Here is a 16,499-nt window from a genome sequence, read left to right as displayed (position 1 = left end):
AAGGACCTGGGCCATCCTCCACTGCACTCCTGGACCACAGCAGAGTGCTGGACTGGAAGAGGAGCAACTAGGACAGAATCTGGTGCCCCGACCAGGACTAGAACCCGGGGTGCCAGCGCTGCATGTGGAGGATTAGCCTAGTGAGCCATGGCACTGGCCATTCTATGACTTTCTTGCGCTTGGAAATTTTTGGGAGATTCTGGAGATAAAAGGATGTAGGAAAAAGCTTTCATTTTGAACCACAGAATTCCAGACACCAGTCACAGATGCTTCTGACCTTTCTCACTACATATGCTTTTCTGAGAAACACAATTGCTGAGTATTATCCACTGTGGTTGAAACAATCCACCCTCCCTTCATGTGAATCTCACAATAGCATGGGTTAAAGACAGAAATTGCTTGGGGACTGCAGAGAAATTGCTTGGTGACCTAATGAATGGCTTGGGTAAGATAATTCACACTGCCTGAGGTGACATCTGCCACAGAGATGTGACCATCATGTGTCATGTGGATAGAAAACTCCTTGGTTGATTGCTCCACCTGTGTAGGGTTTATCCCTGTGAAATAAAGCATGCCAATTTTGTCAATGATATGCTACCAAATAGCCCTCCTCCTTGAGTCTGGAGACCAGCTGGGTCCACATGCTAATATGCAGTCACTAGCCTTTAATTTCTTGCAAACATTGTTTCCACAAATCCAGGGAAGTCAGAATCATACAGGCAATTTAGGCTCCATTGAGAAGATAGTTGGAATACATGGACCAATCAAGATCTTCAAATGTGACTCCACCCTTTTGACTTCATCTGAAAATCACAGTGAAGACTCCCACATGCTACCATACAAGACCATGCTCTTGGGTATGATTGGCAGAGACAAATGAAGTAACACAGTCCAGGCACTCTTCACCATCAACACTGGCAGAAACTTGGTAGACCATGCCAAAGAACTCAAAAGAGATTTTTTCTTCTCCACGATCACTATTTTCTTCCATTGCTCAGGACAATGGTCCACTCCTGTGGTATTGTAGGCACAGGCATGCAAGAGAAGAATATTTTGTTCCAGCATTTTTGAAAAGTTCTCTACAGCATCCATGAAGTCAAAACCACAAGTCTTGGGCTGCCACCATGGCTCACTAGGCTAATCATCTGCCTGTGGTGCCGGCACCCCTGGTTCTAGTCCCGGTTGGGGTGCCGGTTCTGTCCTGGTTGCTCCTTTTCCAGTCCAGCTCTCTGCTGTGGTCCGGGAGTGCAGTGGAGGATGGCCCAGGTCCTTGGGCCCTGCACCCACATTGGGGACCAGGAGGAAGCACCTGGCTCCTGGCTTCAGATCAGCGCAGCCCGCTGGCTGTAACGGCCACTTTGGGGGATGAACCAACGGAAAAAGGAAGACCTTTCTCTCTGTCTCTCTCTCTCTCTCACTGTCTAACTCTGCCTGTCAAAAAATAATTTTAAAAAACACAAGTCTTGGAATCATAGTATTATAGTTATAGAGAGAGAGAGAGAGAGAGAGAGAGAAGTCTTCCTTCCATTGGTTCACTCCCCAAATGGCCGCTATGACTGGCACTGCGCTGATCCGAAGCCAGGAGTCAGGTGCCTCTTCCTGGTCTCCCATGTGGATGCAGAGCCCAAAGCACTTGGGCCATCCTCTACTGCCCTCCTGGGCCACAGCAGAGAGCTGGACTGGAAGAGGAGCAACCAGGACTAGAACCCAGCACCCATGTGGGATGCCGACACTGCAGGTGGAGGATTAACCAAGTGAGCCACGCCACCAGCCCCTCATTAATCTTGAAGCTGCATGCCAGCGTCCATGCAGATGTATGTGTGATGTCCCTGGGATAATTTGAGTAGAAGGACATCTCTGCTGACCTTAAAAAATCTTTGCAGAAAACTGGCTCCCATCAAGGCTCCAAGTCCAGAAATGGTCTATACAGTGAAAAACTGGCTGCTTTTCATCACTTCGTTTTCTCACTCAGTGCTAGTTCTGTGGATGCCTTGTCAAATGCATGTAGGCCAGGAAGCATGGACAGGTGGCCCAAAGGCCACACTCCCTGGAGACGCAGGACAGCAAGGGCCAACAATGAAAAGAGGCCAAAAAGAATAGCTGGGCCCACCGTGTCCCAGGCCTTTAATCCACTTCTAAATGGGGAGTGGTTAATTAGTCTGATTGGCCGGTGGGCACACACATATGGTCAGGTAGGAGCATGAGGTCACACAGGAGCATGGTGAAGGCATGATCTTCCAACTCACAAACCTAATCAATTTTATCCTATTTGCCTGCCTACAACAGTATCAATTCCCCAACAATTGCCAAGGCAAACACCCATATTTATGTAGATCATTGTTAATGTCTTTCAGTAAACTCTCATAATAATTTTGAAATGTCATTTTTGTTTTTATTAGATTTATTTCTGGGTGTTATTATTTTAGAGGTAAGAAATTATAGTTTTTAAATTATATTTTATTCTTTTTTTTTTTTTTTTGGACAGGCAGAGTGGACAGTGAGAGAGAGAGACAGAGAGAAAGGTCTTCCTTTGCCGTTGGTTCACCCTCCAATGGCCGCTGCGGCCGGCACACCCCGCTGATCCGATGGCAGGAGCCAGGTACTTATCCTGGTCTCCCATGGGGTGCAGGGCCCAAGCACTTGGGCCATCCTCCACTGCACTCCCTAGCCACAGCAGAGAGCTGGCCTGGAAGGGGGGCAACTGGGACAGAATCCGGCGCCCCGACCGGGACTAGAACCCAGTGTGCCGGCACCGCAAGGTGGAGGATTAGCCTAGGGAGCCGCGGCGCCGGCCCTATATTTTATTCTTTATTACTAATATGTAGAAGAAATTTGCTATTTCAGCCAAGAAATTTGCTAAATCATCTTATTTCTAGTGATTTGTCTCTAGGTTCTTAAGATTTTCTTTTTTGTGTGTGTGTGTGTGTTTTTTTTTTAAACTTTTATTTAATGCATTATGGATTACAATGGCTTCCCCCCCATACCGTCCCTCCCACCCGCAACCCTCCCCTTTCCCACTCCCTCTCCCCTTCCATTCACATCAAGATTCATTTTCGATTATCTTAATATACAGAAGATCAGCTTAGTATACATTAAGTATGGATTTCAACAGTTTGCTCCCACACAGAAACATAAAGTGAAAAATAATAGATGATTTTTTTTTAAAATGATGATGAAATCAGAGCAGACCTATTGTCATGTTTAATCCCAGTGAGAGTCAAGTTGGGAATTGATAATTTCTTTTTTTTTTTTTTTTTTTTACAGAGGATCAGTTTAGTATGCATTAAGTAAGGATTTCAACAGTTTGCACCCCCATAGAAACACAAAGTGAAATATATTGTTTGAGTACTCGTTATAGCATTAAATCTCAATGTACAGCACATTAAGGATAGAGATCCTACATGAGGAGTAAGTGCACAGTGACTCCTGTTGTTGACTTTACCAATTGACACTCCTGTCTATGACATCAGTAATCTCCCTATGCTCCAGTCATGAGTTTCCAAGGCTATGGAAGCCCTCTGAGTTCTCCGACTCTTATCTTGTTTAGACAAGGTCATAGTCAAAGTGGAGGTTCTCTCCTCCCTTCAGAGAAAGGTACCTCCTTCTTTGATGACCTGTTCTTTCCACTGGGATCTCACTCGCAGAGATCTTTTGCCAGAGTGTCTTGGCTTTCCATGCCTGAAATACTCTCATGAGCTTTTCAGCCAGCTCCGAATGCCTTTAGGGCTGATTCTGAGGCCAGAGTGCTATTTAGGACATCTGCCATTCTATGAGTCTGCTGAGTATCTCACTTCCCATGTTGGATCACTCTCCCCTTTATTTACTCCATCAGTTAGCGTTAGCCGGTACTAGACTTGTCTATGTGCTCCCTTTGACTCCCAGTCCCTTCACCATGACCAACTGTGAACTGAAACTGATCACCTGGAACAGTGAGATGGCATTGGTACATGCCACCTCGATGGGATGTAAGAAAATATAGCTTGTCATTAAAGCTTTTGTTTCCTACATTGAAATTCCTGATGGAGCAAAGGCAAAAAGCCTTAGATCCACACAGACCTCTCATCTACATAGCAATAAGCAGGCCCCCATTTCTCTGTACTACTAACACAACCCCACCCTTTCTTGACCAACACTGCCCTGTCTGTATTGGTAAACTCACCACTATCTGAAGAGTCCAGCTATCAGCCTAGGCTCTCCCCACTCCTCCCAATCCCTCTCCCTCCAACTCAGCAGTTCAGCCTCAAGGTCCAGCCTCAGCCTCTGCCCAAAATGCTTCCAGTTCACACTGCTATCTCGAAGGACCTTTAGATCTAACCCAAGCTCTCCTGTTATCCCTGCAGCCCAGTTCTAGTGCAGACCCCAAGTCCCCTCCCACTATTTTGTACTAGATAAACCACTAGTCTGTAAGGGAGGGAGCTCTCTCTCTGCCTTGTGTTCACCTGGGAATGAGCCCCTCCAGGGCTTTGTTCTTGTGAATAAACCTGGTCTGCCTGTGGCTTCATACTCTGACTCTCTTTCCTGACAATTCCTATACATTTTCTTTACTTTCCTTGTCTCATGTGAGTATGTTCAGTAATGCAGTGAATTTATGAGTGAATGCTTACTTTCATCATGTTTTTCCTATATCTGTATAGTGAAAATTATTTCTTTCGTGTGTATGTAAATCTTCTCTTTTGTGTGTCTGATTTTATTTTTAATATCATATTACCATTATGAAAATATTTCCTCTTTTTCATTTTCTGGAAAATTTTATGTGATAAAATTTTAAATAAAACATCAAGAAGCATCACACTTATCAACAAATGCCCAATTGTTTTGGGGTCATTCTGTTGACATTAATTATTTAGTTAGTACCCTCATGAGCAATCAAAGATTTGAAGTTATAATTCAAAGTCACTTCAAAGAGATTAAATGGCAGAGCCAGGACTCAAACTTAGGCAAGTTTGAGGAGGTACCTTTCTCTGAAGGGAGGAGAGAACTTCCACTTTGACCATGGCCTTGTCTAAATAGGATCAGAGTCGGTGAACTCAGGGGGCTTCCATAGCCTTGGCAGCTCATGACAAGAGCCTAGGGTGATTACTGAGGCCATAAACAAGAGTGTCAATTTGTTAAGTCAACAACAGGAGTCACTGTGCACTTACTCCTCACGTAGGATCTCTGTCCTTAGTGTGCTGTACATTGAGATTTAATGCTATGACTAGTACTCAAACAGTATTTTTCACTTTATGTTTCTGTGTGGGAGCAAACTGTTGAAATCTTTACTTAATGTATGTTAAACTGATCTTCTGTATATAAAGAGAATCAAAAATGAATCTTGATGTGAATGGAAGGGGAGAGGGAGTGGGAAAGAGGAGGGTTGCGGGTGGGAGGGACGTTATGGGGGGGAAGCCATTGTAATCCATAAGCTGTACTTCGGAAATTTATATTCATTAAATAAAAGTTAAAAATAAAAAAAAATTCAGTGTTTAATATATTTTTGAAATACAGATTTCACTGAATAAGCAATTTAAACACTAATTGAATTTTATTATTGCGGAATATTTAAATAACAAATATATAATGGACTGAGCCACGTTTTGAAGTTTTCAGATAATGTTGCCGGATTTGTTGTCAGATTTTGTTTTAGTGCATGTTACACAATTGCTAGAGATCAAAATGGATCATCAATGTACTTGCTCAGAAATCTGGGATTTGAAGCGTAGTCTCAATCTCTCTTTTTTTAAAGATTTATTTTGTGTATTTGAAATACAAAGTTAAAGAAAGAAGGAGACACAGGCAAAGAGAGAGTGTGAGAGAGAGAGATATCTTACATCCACTGATTTGCTACCTAAATGGCCATGATGTCCAGGGTGGTCCAGGCCAAAGTCAGGGGCCCATTTCAGTTTCTCCCATGGGAGGCAACAGCCTAAGTACTTGGGGCCATCATCTTCTGCTTTCTCAGGCACATTGATAGAGACCTGGATCAGAAAAGGAGCAGCTGGGATTAGCACAGGCACTCAATATAGGAGTGCCAGCATTGCATATGGAAGCTTAAACTGCTACGTCACTACACCCACCCCTGTAGCCTCAATCTCTATCAGAAAAAATAACTGCAAATGTTGATTTCTACTTGGACTGGAGGCCTGGCATTTAAGATGCATTTAGAGATTCTTAAAAATTTTAAATTTTCCTTTTTGTCAATCAGAAAATTGATTCATCAAGAGTTGGCAGTCAGACCAGCTGCTAGCATAGAACCTGGAGCTTGTTAGCATTTAATTCATGCATGTCATCTGAGACCTTCTGAATCAGATTTTATGAGTATGAGGTACAGGTACCTGTATTTCACTAAACTCTCTGGTGATTTACATGTCTGCTAGAGTTTGAGAGCTACTGAACCATATGGTCAAAAAACAAAAGCAAAACAAAACAGAAAATCCCACTTCTTGCTGATTTATTACACCTTTGTGGATAAATTTCAATGACTCCAAGGTCCATGTGACAAATGACAGAAAAAAATCAATTAGTTTTGTCATTCATTTCAGGCTTCTAATATGAAAGATGCCAAAAGAAAATCAACCAACCAACCAAACAGAACAGCCTGTTCTCAAGGGAAATGTGTTTTTTAAAACTCTGTGTGATTATAAATAAGAAATTTCAGAAACTGTACGATAGTTACCTATACAAGAAGTACATCTGTGGTGAGTTTTCCAATCCTGAATAAAGAAGGGATGGAATTTTATGAAACACTGGCAAAATCTTATATTCTTCCAAATAAGTTTAGGAAAGAAAATATGAATTCTAACAAGGAAAGAAGCTCATTTTCCCAAAAATGAGCACAGCAATAAAGTTATCTATTTAATTATAAATAAAGTTATATATTTAATTCCTATAAATGTGCTATAATAATGAACCACTTGAGTAAAATGAGTGAACTGGAAATAGTTAATATTTTATGTTTATATTACGAAAACCTCAATAAAGCACTTCTTCAAATAGTCTGTAATATCAGTAAGGAAGACAATGCCTTCCATGATTATTAAATCATTGTAATTGTGGCTATTTTCTTTCATAGCCTTCAGTAGTATCTCTAGATGCTGGGTGTGGGGAAGTGGTATGATTACAAAGGTGAAGGAATTGAGACTCAGACCTCCATTCTGTTAGTTAAGTATTCTGATCCTGAATTTTTCCCTATAAAAGTGGAGTTTAAAACATTTAACTTCCAAGAGATAAAAATACTTGTGTGGATTAATTCATATCTGCTTTATAATAGATTCTGTATAGTGTCTGTCTCATTAAAATGAATACTCAAAATTATTCAGTTGTTTCTAATTACCAGTCTGTTGATAATACTTGTGCAACTTTTGCAGATATACCAAATTCAAAATCAAATATGACAGTAAACTTTTACCATTTTATCAGTTCAAGAAAAGGGGAACAGTACAGCAGAACATAGATAAATTATGTCAGAAGCATATTTTTGTTCTCAAATTTTCCTTATTTTCTATTATTTGCTGTGAGGTTTTGATGGAAATCAATAAATGTAAGAATTGATTAATTCTGTGATTCATATTCACAGAGTAAGAGTGAAGAGGTCTTCAAATGTAGCAGCTAAAATAAAAGTTTAGGACTTTTGTTTACATTAATATTCATTTTTATCCAGTTTAAAACCAGCAACCACTGTAAGACAGAACAATGTAGAAATGGAGCGTTTGGATGGTAATTTCACTCTTTACAGAAATGAGAAAGGCAGAATAAGCCTGGATTGTGAGAGAGATTAGCATCAGACAACAGAAAAATGGAGCAAATGAGAGAGGCTGTGGAATGACTAAAAGAAGCCTCTCACAGACAGAAAGAGGAGGGATGGGTTATTGGTCTCAAAGTCAGGAGTCTCCCAGATATCACTCCTAAGAAAAGAAATATCTAAGATAAAAAAAAAAAATCTGATGGGACTTTTTTGCATAGTCTTACTATAATAAAGTCCAAAGAGACTGTCTAATATGGCAGTTTTTCCAGTTCTTCCCTAGATCTGACAGATGGAAGAGAAAAAATGCAGGAATATGAGACACTGATTACTAAGTGACTCACCAGCCCTAATATATTAACGTCTATTTTATTGAGGAAAGAATATTTGTTTAATCTCTTCCTGAGAAGTCCAAAACATTGGCCCATAAACAAAACTTGGTCTCTACCTTCTCCAAAATATAGGGTTATTTATACCTTTTTAGTTTCTTTCTTACATTGTGCATTGGGCATATGAATAGTTTTCTTCCAACTTTAAAACCACTTCAGGTCAATCATTGTCTTTCTCTTCTCTGCAAGTGCCTTTGATAGTACTCAATGGTCAAAACTACTCAGTGTCTTAAACTAAAAACAATGATAAGAAAAATAGTGAAATAAAATGAAGATTCGGAGAAAGCTGTTAGATTCAAGAATATACTCTACACAATCACACTAAACACTGCATCAGAAAGTGACATGTAAGGAAATATTCCCTTTGCAAAAGGATTTTTCTCTTGATTGCAACAAGATGTCTATCCAACAAAATGTTAATTGGAAGAGTAATAACACTACTCAATTTATCCCTTGGCTTCACAATTACTGGGTATGTGCTGTTAGTTAACAGAAGTGTCTTTCAGGAAACAACTTCGGGTATTTGCCTTCACCAACAAACTAACCCCTTGTTTCAATTCTGTTACTTTTCTCTAAAAGGCCAGATCATCTACTAAAATAGAGCAAAGTCTACTCAAATGAAGCCCATTAGGTTTCCAGAAATCTATAGTCAAAAGTCTATCACTGCTTTTCTCTTAACCAAATCAACAGATTTCACCTGTAGAAATGGAATTGTTTTTTCTGGGGGGTAAATATAATCATTTTCCTTGACAGTATCAGTGACTTGACAGCATTTGTACTACGCTAAAACTACTGGTTTACTAACATGGACTGTAAACTCCACGCATATAAGAAATACATTACTTCACCTTTGGGTCCCCAACATCTAGAGCACAGCTGCTGAATAGTATATACTTAAAAATTAATTGTTAATGATAGATGCATAATTTATTTTAATGTCTCTCTACTGCATTCTGCATATCTCTTTAACTTCCAGCTGTCACCTCAATTTGAGGATGCAAAATGATTATGACAAATGTAACCACAATGAGTGGATTCCTCCTCAAGGGTTTTTCTGATGATCATGAGCTGCAGATCTTACATGCTTTGCTTTTCTTGGTGATATACCTACTGGCTTTGGCAGGTAACATTATTATTATCACCATCACAACCCTAGACCAGGGTCTCCAATCCCCAATAGACTACTTCTTGAAGCACCTGTCTCTCCTGGACCTCACCTTCATTTCTGTCACAGTCCCCCAGTCCATTGACAACTCACTGGCAGACAATGGCCATATTTCCTATGGTCAGTGTATTCTTCAGGTTTTCTTCTTCACATCTTTGGCCTGGGCAGAGATGGCCATTCTCACTGTGATGTCCTATGATCGATATGCAGCTATTTGCCTGCCACTGAACTATGAGGTCATTGTGGATACTAGAAAATGTAAGTGGTTTGTGTTAGCTGTATGGCTAAGTGGAGGCATATCTGGAATTTTGTACACAGCAGCTACATTTTCTATTACATTTTGTAGAGCCAACACAATTCATCATTTCTTCTGTGATGTCCCTCAGTTGTCAAAGCTATCCTGCTCTAATGATAACATGGGGGTGATTGGAGTGTCTCTTTTCGTGTCTGTGATTGCATTTATCTGCTTCATCTTTATTATCTTCTCCTATATCCACATCTTCTACACAGTCTTAAGAATACACTCAGCTGAGGGCCAATCCAAAGTCTACTCTACTTGCCTGCCCCACCTCTTTGTTGTCTCATTTTCCCTCTGCACAGGAGTCTTTGCATATCTAAAACCAACTTCAGATTCTCCAACTGCTTCTGACCTTGTGGCATCTATCTTTTATACAGTAATACCTCCAGCACTTAACCCTATTATCTACAGTCTGAGAAATGAGACTATGAAGGCAGCTTTAAGAAAGTTACTGTTGGGTAAAAAGCTTACAAGGGAAAAAACATGTTTTTTACATTGTAGATGGATGTCCAATACAATGCACAAAGAATTATTTGAATAACTGGTTTTCTTCAAAACATAAAGTGGATTAAAATCAATAGCTTTTTTTGTAGGTAAATCACAGAATATAACCATTTTCATGATAGAAACTCTTGGTGCCAGCGCTGTGGTGTAGCAGGTAAAGCCACCACCTGCAATGATGGCATCCCATGTGGGCATGGATTCGAGTCCTGGCTGTTCCACTTCTGAACGAGCTCTATGATATGGCCTGGGAAAGCAATAGAAGATGGCGCAAGTCCTTGAGCCCCTGCACCCATGTGGGAGACCCGGAAGAAGCTCCATGCTCCTGGTTTCAGATTGGTGCAGCTCCAGCCCTTGCAGCCATCTGGGGAGTGAACCAGCGGATGGAAGGCCTCTCTCTATCTCTCTCTGCCTCTGCCTCTGCCTCTCTGTAACTCTGCTTTTCTAATAAATAAATATATCTTTAAAAAGAGAAACTAGTCGTCTTATTTGTTCACCTTTTTAGTCATTGAAACTAAGTTCATGCTATTTTAAAGTGACAGAAAGTAAACAGTTATAATCTTGTGATATAGGCCTACAACTTCCTTTTCTTTCCTAACAAACATACATGCAACTACATATACATACACAGACTCATCAACATAGCACATGTCATGAAGTCCTCTGCACAGGCAATAGTATAACAATAAGAGGAACTAAAATATGATAATTTACTCAGAATTTTACCCACCATCAACTATTTTTCCTTCAATCATCTAATTTAAATTTTTGTCTTTATATATACCAATATTTTATATTTCTACAAATTTGTATACCATTATTTTGTACACTTATTTTTATTATTATAGTTTTCTTTTCTTGAATGCACAGTGTTGAATGGAATTAACACCAAAATATATTTAACAATTCATCTGATTTATATGTATTGGTTATTTTCAACTTTTCATTCTTTTAAGGAAGGTTAAAAATTGAAGTTCTTCTCTTCATAATTCCAAAAAATGAGGTTGTTGAATCAAGGAATACAAAATTTCCAAGCATCTTGAATGTATAATCTTATTGTTTTATAAAAATATTAAAATATTTTAAATAGCCATTGCCAATGTATGGGCATATAACTTCTCAATATTTCACATGACTTTTAAACAAATATTAACATAAACGACCACCTGACTGAAATCATAGCATGTGCTTGGAACACAAAAATACTTAAGACACACATAGCTTTGGAAATTATAGACTTTTCTTTTTATAGTAGCAACATTTCATAATTCTAAAATACATGATAGCTCAAGAGTTTAAGCATGTTTAACATTTATTTACCAATTTTCTATATTACTCATATTTATTTTACATATTTTACACATTTTCATATTTGTCTTGTATGCATTATAATTCTGTGTCTTATAGTGGCAAAACCACTTTATGTCTTCCTTAATTTCAATTTATCTTGGAAATTCTTTCCATGCAAAATTTATATTAAATAAGTTGAATGTGAGTTTTTTAACTGTTGTGGTAACAAATCTTTTTTTTATTTTTTATTTGTATGCATTTCATAAATAAAACATTGGGAACATAGCAATTTTTCCCACTGTATCAGCCTTCCCTCCCACACTCCCACTCTTCTACCTCTTCCCTCTGCTATTCCCAGTCTTATTTTTTACTAAGATCTATTTACATTTAACTTTATATACAGAAGCTAACTCCATTCTGGGTAAAGAGTACAGCACTTTGTGTGAGGGAGAAAAAGAAAAAGAAAGAGAGGGGGGAAAAAAAAAACAAGCAAACCAAGAAAAAAGAAAAACAAAAACAAAAAACATAAAAAACAAGCACAAAAACTATTCCTCAACAGTCCATACAAGGACTGTTCAAAGTCATTGCATCTTGATGGTAATTTTGCTTTTCTTTTTTTGGAAGCTTAAATATCTTTAAAGAAGAAATCAAGAATGAAACACCTTTTGCGAGCACTTAAACATAACCATAATTTGTGTGACATAAGAATATCCTCCTTAATACATTAAAATGAAGTTATTATTTGAGAACAAGTTTTACTATTAAGTCTCCTCATACAACTCTTTGAGGACAGAGGGCCTGCATGGGAAGTTAACACACAGTGACTCCTGTTGTTTATTAAACAATTAACACTCTTATGTATGATGTCAGTAATCACCCAAGACTCTTGACACGAGCTGCCTAGGCTATGGAAGCTTTTGGAATCACAAACTCCTTCAGTATTTAAATAAGGTCATTGGAGAAGTTGAAGTTCTCTCCTCCCTTCAGAGGAAAGCACATCCTTCTTTGTTTGAAAGATTTATTTTTATGTATTTATATGAAAGACAGAATTACAGTGAGAGGTAGAGACCGTGAAAGAGATCTTCCATCCAATGGTTCACTCCCCAGATGGCCACAATGGCAGGAGCTGTGCCGAAATGAAGCCACAAGCCAGGAGCTTCCTCCGGGTCTCCCATGCAGGTGCAGGGGCCCATGGACTCGGGCTATCTTCTACTGCTTTCTCAGGCCACAGCAGAGAACTAGATCAGAAGAGGAGCAGCTGGGACCAGAACCAGTACCCATATGGGATGCCAGAACTTTAGGCCAGGGCTTTCACCCACTGTGCCACAGCTGTGGCCCCAGTACATCCTTCTTTGATGATAACTTCTTTCTGATGGGGTCTTGCCCACAGATATCCTTGATGGATAACATTTTTTGCCACAGTGTCATGGCTTTCCATGCCTAAAATGCTCTTCTATGCTTTCAGCCAAACCAGAATATCTTAAGTGCTGACTCTGAAATCAGAGTGCTATTTAAGGTGATTGTCATTCTATGAGTCTGCAGAATGAACTGCTTCCCATGTTGGAGCATTTACTTCTTTTTAATTCTGTCTATTATTATTACCAAACATTCTATTTTTATGATCACTTTAACACTTAATCCTATCTCTATGATCTCAGTGACACCTAGAATGCTATTTTTACCACCCAGAATAAGAGGATTTGTGGTCCCATGGCAAGTTTTTGATCTGTACCCTTAAAAGTAGGTCAATAGAGATGTATGCAGAACTATACTGCTTTACAGTTACAAACTTCATACATTTCACAATCACAACTTTAGGGTCATGGTGATTCTTCCCTCTAAGCCTGTTCTCCTACTCACATTCCCCCCACCTCTTCCCTCTCTTATTCTGACTCTTATTTTTAACTAAGATCTATTTGCAATTCTTAACTAGTTCAATTAGCAAGACATAATTAAATGACTAATAGTCAAATCTCTTGCTTCCTCAGTTATGAGACTACTCAATACATCTGCAGTACATGTAAGTTACATTTATTTCTAAGTTATACTCCAGTGAAATATGTTAACATGGTTTCTGAATTACTTCATTCATTTACCTATTATTTTTATGAGCTTACTGAATTACCAAAAAAGTAAATTTCTGTTTCCCTTTCTATGCCTTCAACCCCTTTTTTATTAATCTGTTTTAAGATACTTTTGCTACATAGATGTATTGTATTTTTGTTTGATGCATGATTTGAGTAAGAAAGTCATTCTAAATACTTTTATTGTCCTCTGAAACTCCTGTAACTGCATTTTGAACTTCACTTATTTTAGTATTTGTATTTGTCCTTGAGATCAATAATCATCTGAAATGCATAAGTTAATAAATCTATAAAATTAAATTGTTTGTTCTTATCAATCAATATATAAGTTTTGTTGTTTTCTTCAAATAAAAATCCTGCTGATTTTCTTTACAAAGTAACATATTTCTTGATAGACTCACTCTATGATACTGTTTGTGTGGTTAATGTAAAGGTGACTCACTTCATATTTATATTAAACATACAGCACAGCTACTAAAGATCTCTAAATAACATCATAAACTGTAGTACTTCACACGCCATTACTTCTTTCTACCTACCAAGCCAGGAAAAACAGAACACACTTTCTGGGTCTCCCATACCACTAGAATGCAGGCAGGGGAATTGGGTTGTAAACAAGACTAAGGAGAAGGCAGACCCTCTGCAGCATCCATTTCTACTGGAGTCAGGGATTGAGACATCCAGGTTTGAGGAGAAAAGCAATGGCAACTGGATTCTAGTCCCAGCATCAGCTTAAATCATGCCGTACAATGTCAGTAGTGTGGTATCTGTGAGGGTGGTTTCATGGACATGCTCACTCTTCCGAGCACAATTATCTGGACTTTCAAGAGATTCTGCAATGTACTTAACACTTTTAAATAATGTTTTAAAAAAATCACCGAGGAAAAGAAAAGTAATGGACAATAATTGGACAGCCATACATTTTGATGTGGGGAAGAAGAAGCTGCCAAGGTAGGGTTAATGTTTGTAATGGGGTAAATTTAGGGTTGAGTAATGCCATTAATGGCCAAGCAGAAACTGGTACAAGTTGAGGTTTCAAAGGGATTCCTTAGATTCACTTTTCTACATGTTATATTTCAGCTAACCCAGACTTACTTTTGTTACATTATAGTTAAGAAAAATAAGAAGTGAATAGTTTTCCCAGGTTCTTCTCTTTTTTTCAACTCATTAAATAAGTAGGCACATGTTACAGCCCTGGTTTGCTTCAGTGTTCTGTTATTGTTCTGTAATAACACATCCTGTGATACTACTTATCCAAGTTTTGAGTGCTAAGTATGGGGAACTCTCAGTCTTCCTCTTAAAAAAAAGTACTTTGTGTCTAAGTTTTGTAACTAACAGAAATAGGTCCTGAGAAGAGCATTTGAGTGAAGATATTCAAGTTGACAGTAAATCCCAAGAAAAATTGTAGACAGGTGGTAAAGTGATCCATGGAAAAGGAAGAAGCCAAAAAGGTTATAAAATGAGTGTGTGATTATCATGAGAAAAAGGAGCTTCACCACACTACACAATGTTTAAGAGACAAAGGTAAATATATGATCAAAATTACCACACTTGAGTGTCGCTCCCCCTCTTCGTGGAGGAACGACACAGGACCCTGCGCTGTTCTTTCGTCTGCTCGGCTCTCCCCGGGTTTGCTGCTGGTTCTTCCCGGGTTGGCTACTATCCCTTCCACCTCCGTGGAAGGGCAGTTCCCCCTGGCCACATTCCCCACTTCCGCAGGGGAGCGGCACACCGCCGGCCGGCTCTCTGGGGGGCTGCACAGGTGTTCCCTTAGATGTTCCCCTTAGATGTTCCTGGTGCATGCCGTCTCTCTCCTCCTTTATAGTCCTCCTCCGCCAATCCTAACTCGGCTGCCCACACGCCGAGTACGCTGCTCTCCAATCAGGAGCAAGTCCTACAGTTTATTGGTTGAACTGGAGGCAGCTGTGCGGAAGCTGTTTACTTCTCTCCCAGCGCCATATTGTGGGAGAGCAGATGCATAGAATAAGTCTTAATTCCAGTAACTCAGTCCAGTCCGGGCTGCTCCCCACACTTGAGGAGCTACAAAACTAGGTCTACTTTGACAAAGATGATCAGTGATGGTGAAATGCTGGGTGATGGTGGAGATGTTTTTTATTTCCAAGCACTACAGACAAGTAGATCAGGTTCTAGCTGTAAAAGGGAGTTCCAGGGGCCTGCGCTGTGGTGTAGCGGGTAAAGCCTCAGCCTGCAGTGCTGACATCCCAGCAGATGGAAGACCTTTCTCTCTCTGCCTCTGCCTCTCTGTATCTCTGCCTTTCAAATGAATAAATATTTTTTAAGAAAAGGAAGTATTTTTTTGATTTTTTTCTTTTTTTTATTTAGTAAATATAAATTTCCAAAGTACAGTTTATGGATTACATTTGATATAATGTCCTCCATGCTCATTAATTTTGTTGAAAATGACAACACTTCCTTTTTCTTTTATCACTGAATAATGTACCATTGTGCAGATACAGCACACTTTAATGAATATTTATTTATTTATTTTCAACTTTTATTTAATAAATATAAATTTCTAACATACAACTTTTGGATTATATTGGCTTATCCCCCCATAACCTCCCTCCCACCCGCAATCCTCCCACCTCCCACTCCTTCTCCCATCCCATGCACACCAAGATTCATTTTCATTGATCTTTATATACAGAAGATCAATTTAGTATATACTAAGTAAAGATTTCAACAGACTGCACCCACAAAGACACACAAAGTATAGAGTACTGTTTGAGTAGTAGTTTTACCATTAATTCACATAGTACAACACATTAAGGACAGAGATCCTACATGGGGAATAACTTGCACAGTGACTCCAGTTGTTGATTTAACAATTGACTCTCTTATTTATGACGTCAGTAATCACCCCAGGCTCTTGTCATGAGCTGCCAAGGCTATGGAAGCCTCTTGAGTTCACCAACTCCGATCTTATTTAGACAAGCCCATAGTCAAAGTGGAAGTTCTCTCCTCCCTTCAGAGAAAGGTACCTCCTTTGATGGCCTGTTCTTTCTGCTGGGATCTCACTCACAGAGAGTGA

The 16,499-nt window shown here is 39.2% G+C and overlaps 1 protein-coding gene and 1 pseudogene across 1 annotated transcript; one reads left to right on the top strand and one right to left on the bottom strand.

Annotated features, from left to right (window-relative positions):
- Positions 1–285: 285 nt before the first annotated feature.
- LOC100340583 (aspartate aminotransferase, mitochondrial pseudogene) lies at positions 286–2,020 on the bottom strand (annotated as a pseudogene).
- Positions 2,021–9,111: 7,091 nt separating this feature from the next.
- On the top strand, positions 9,112–10,113 carry LOC100341101 (olfactory receptor 14J1-like). Its single transcript, XM_008262704.4, has one exon. It carries the CDS (start codon positions 9,112–9,114, stop codon positions 10,111–10,113), a length of 1,002 nt encoding a protein of 333 aa, XP_008260926.4.
- The last annotated feature ends 6,386 nt before the right edge of the window (positions 10,114–16,499 follow it).

The sequence above is a fragment of the Oryctolagus cuniculus genome, chromosome 5, assembly GCF_051225735.1.
Source record: "Oryctolagus cuniculus isolate XC-2025 breed Fujian yellow rabbit chromosome 5, ASM5122573v1, whole genome shotgun sequence".
Classification (NCBI taxonomy): Eukaryota; Metazoa; Chordata; class Mammalia; order Lagomorpha; family Leporidae; genus Oryctolagus; species Oryctolagus cuniculus.
This window is presented reverse-complemented; position numbering and strand designations above follow the sequence as displayed.

Excerpts from the sequence above, each read along its gene's own strand:
- LOC100341101 (XM_008262704.4), top strand. The coding sequence starts at position 9,112 with ATGATTATGACAAATGTAACCACAATGAGTGGATTCCTCCTCAAGGGT.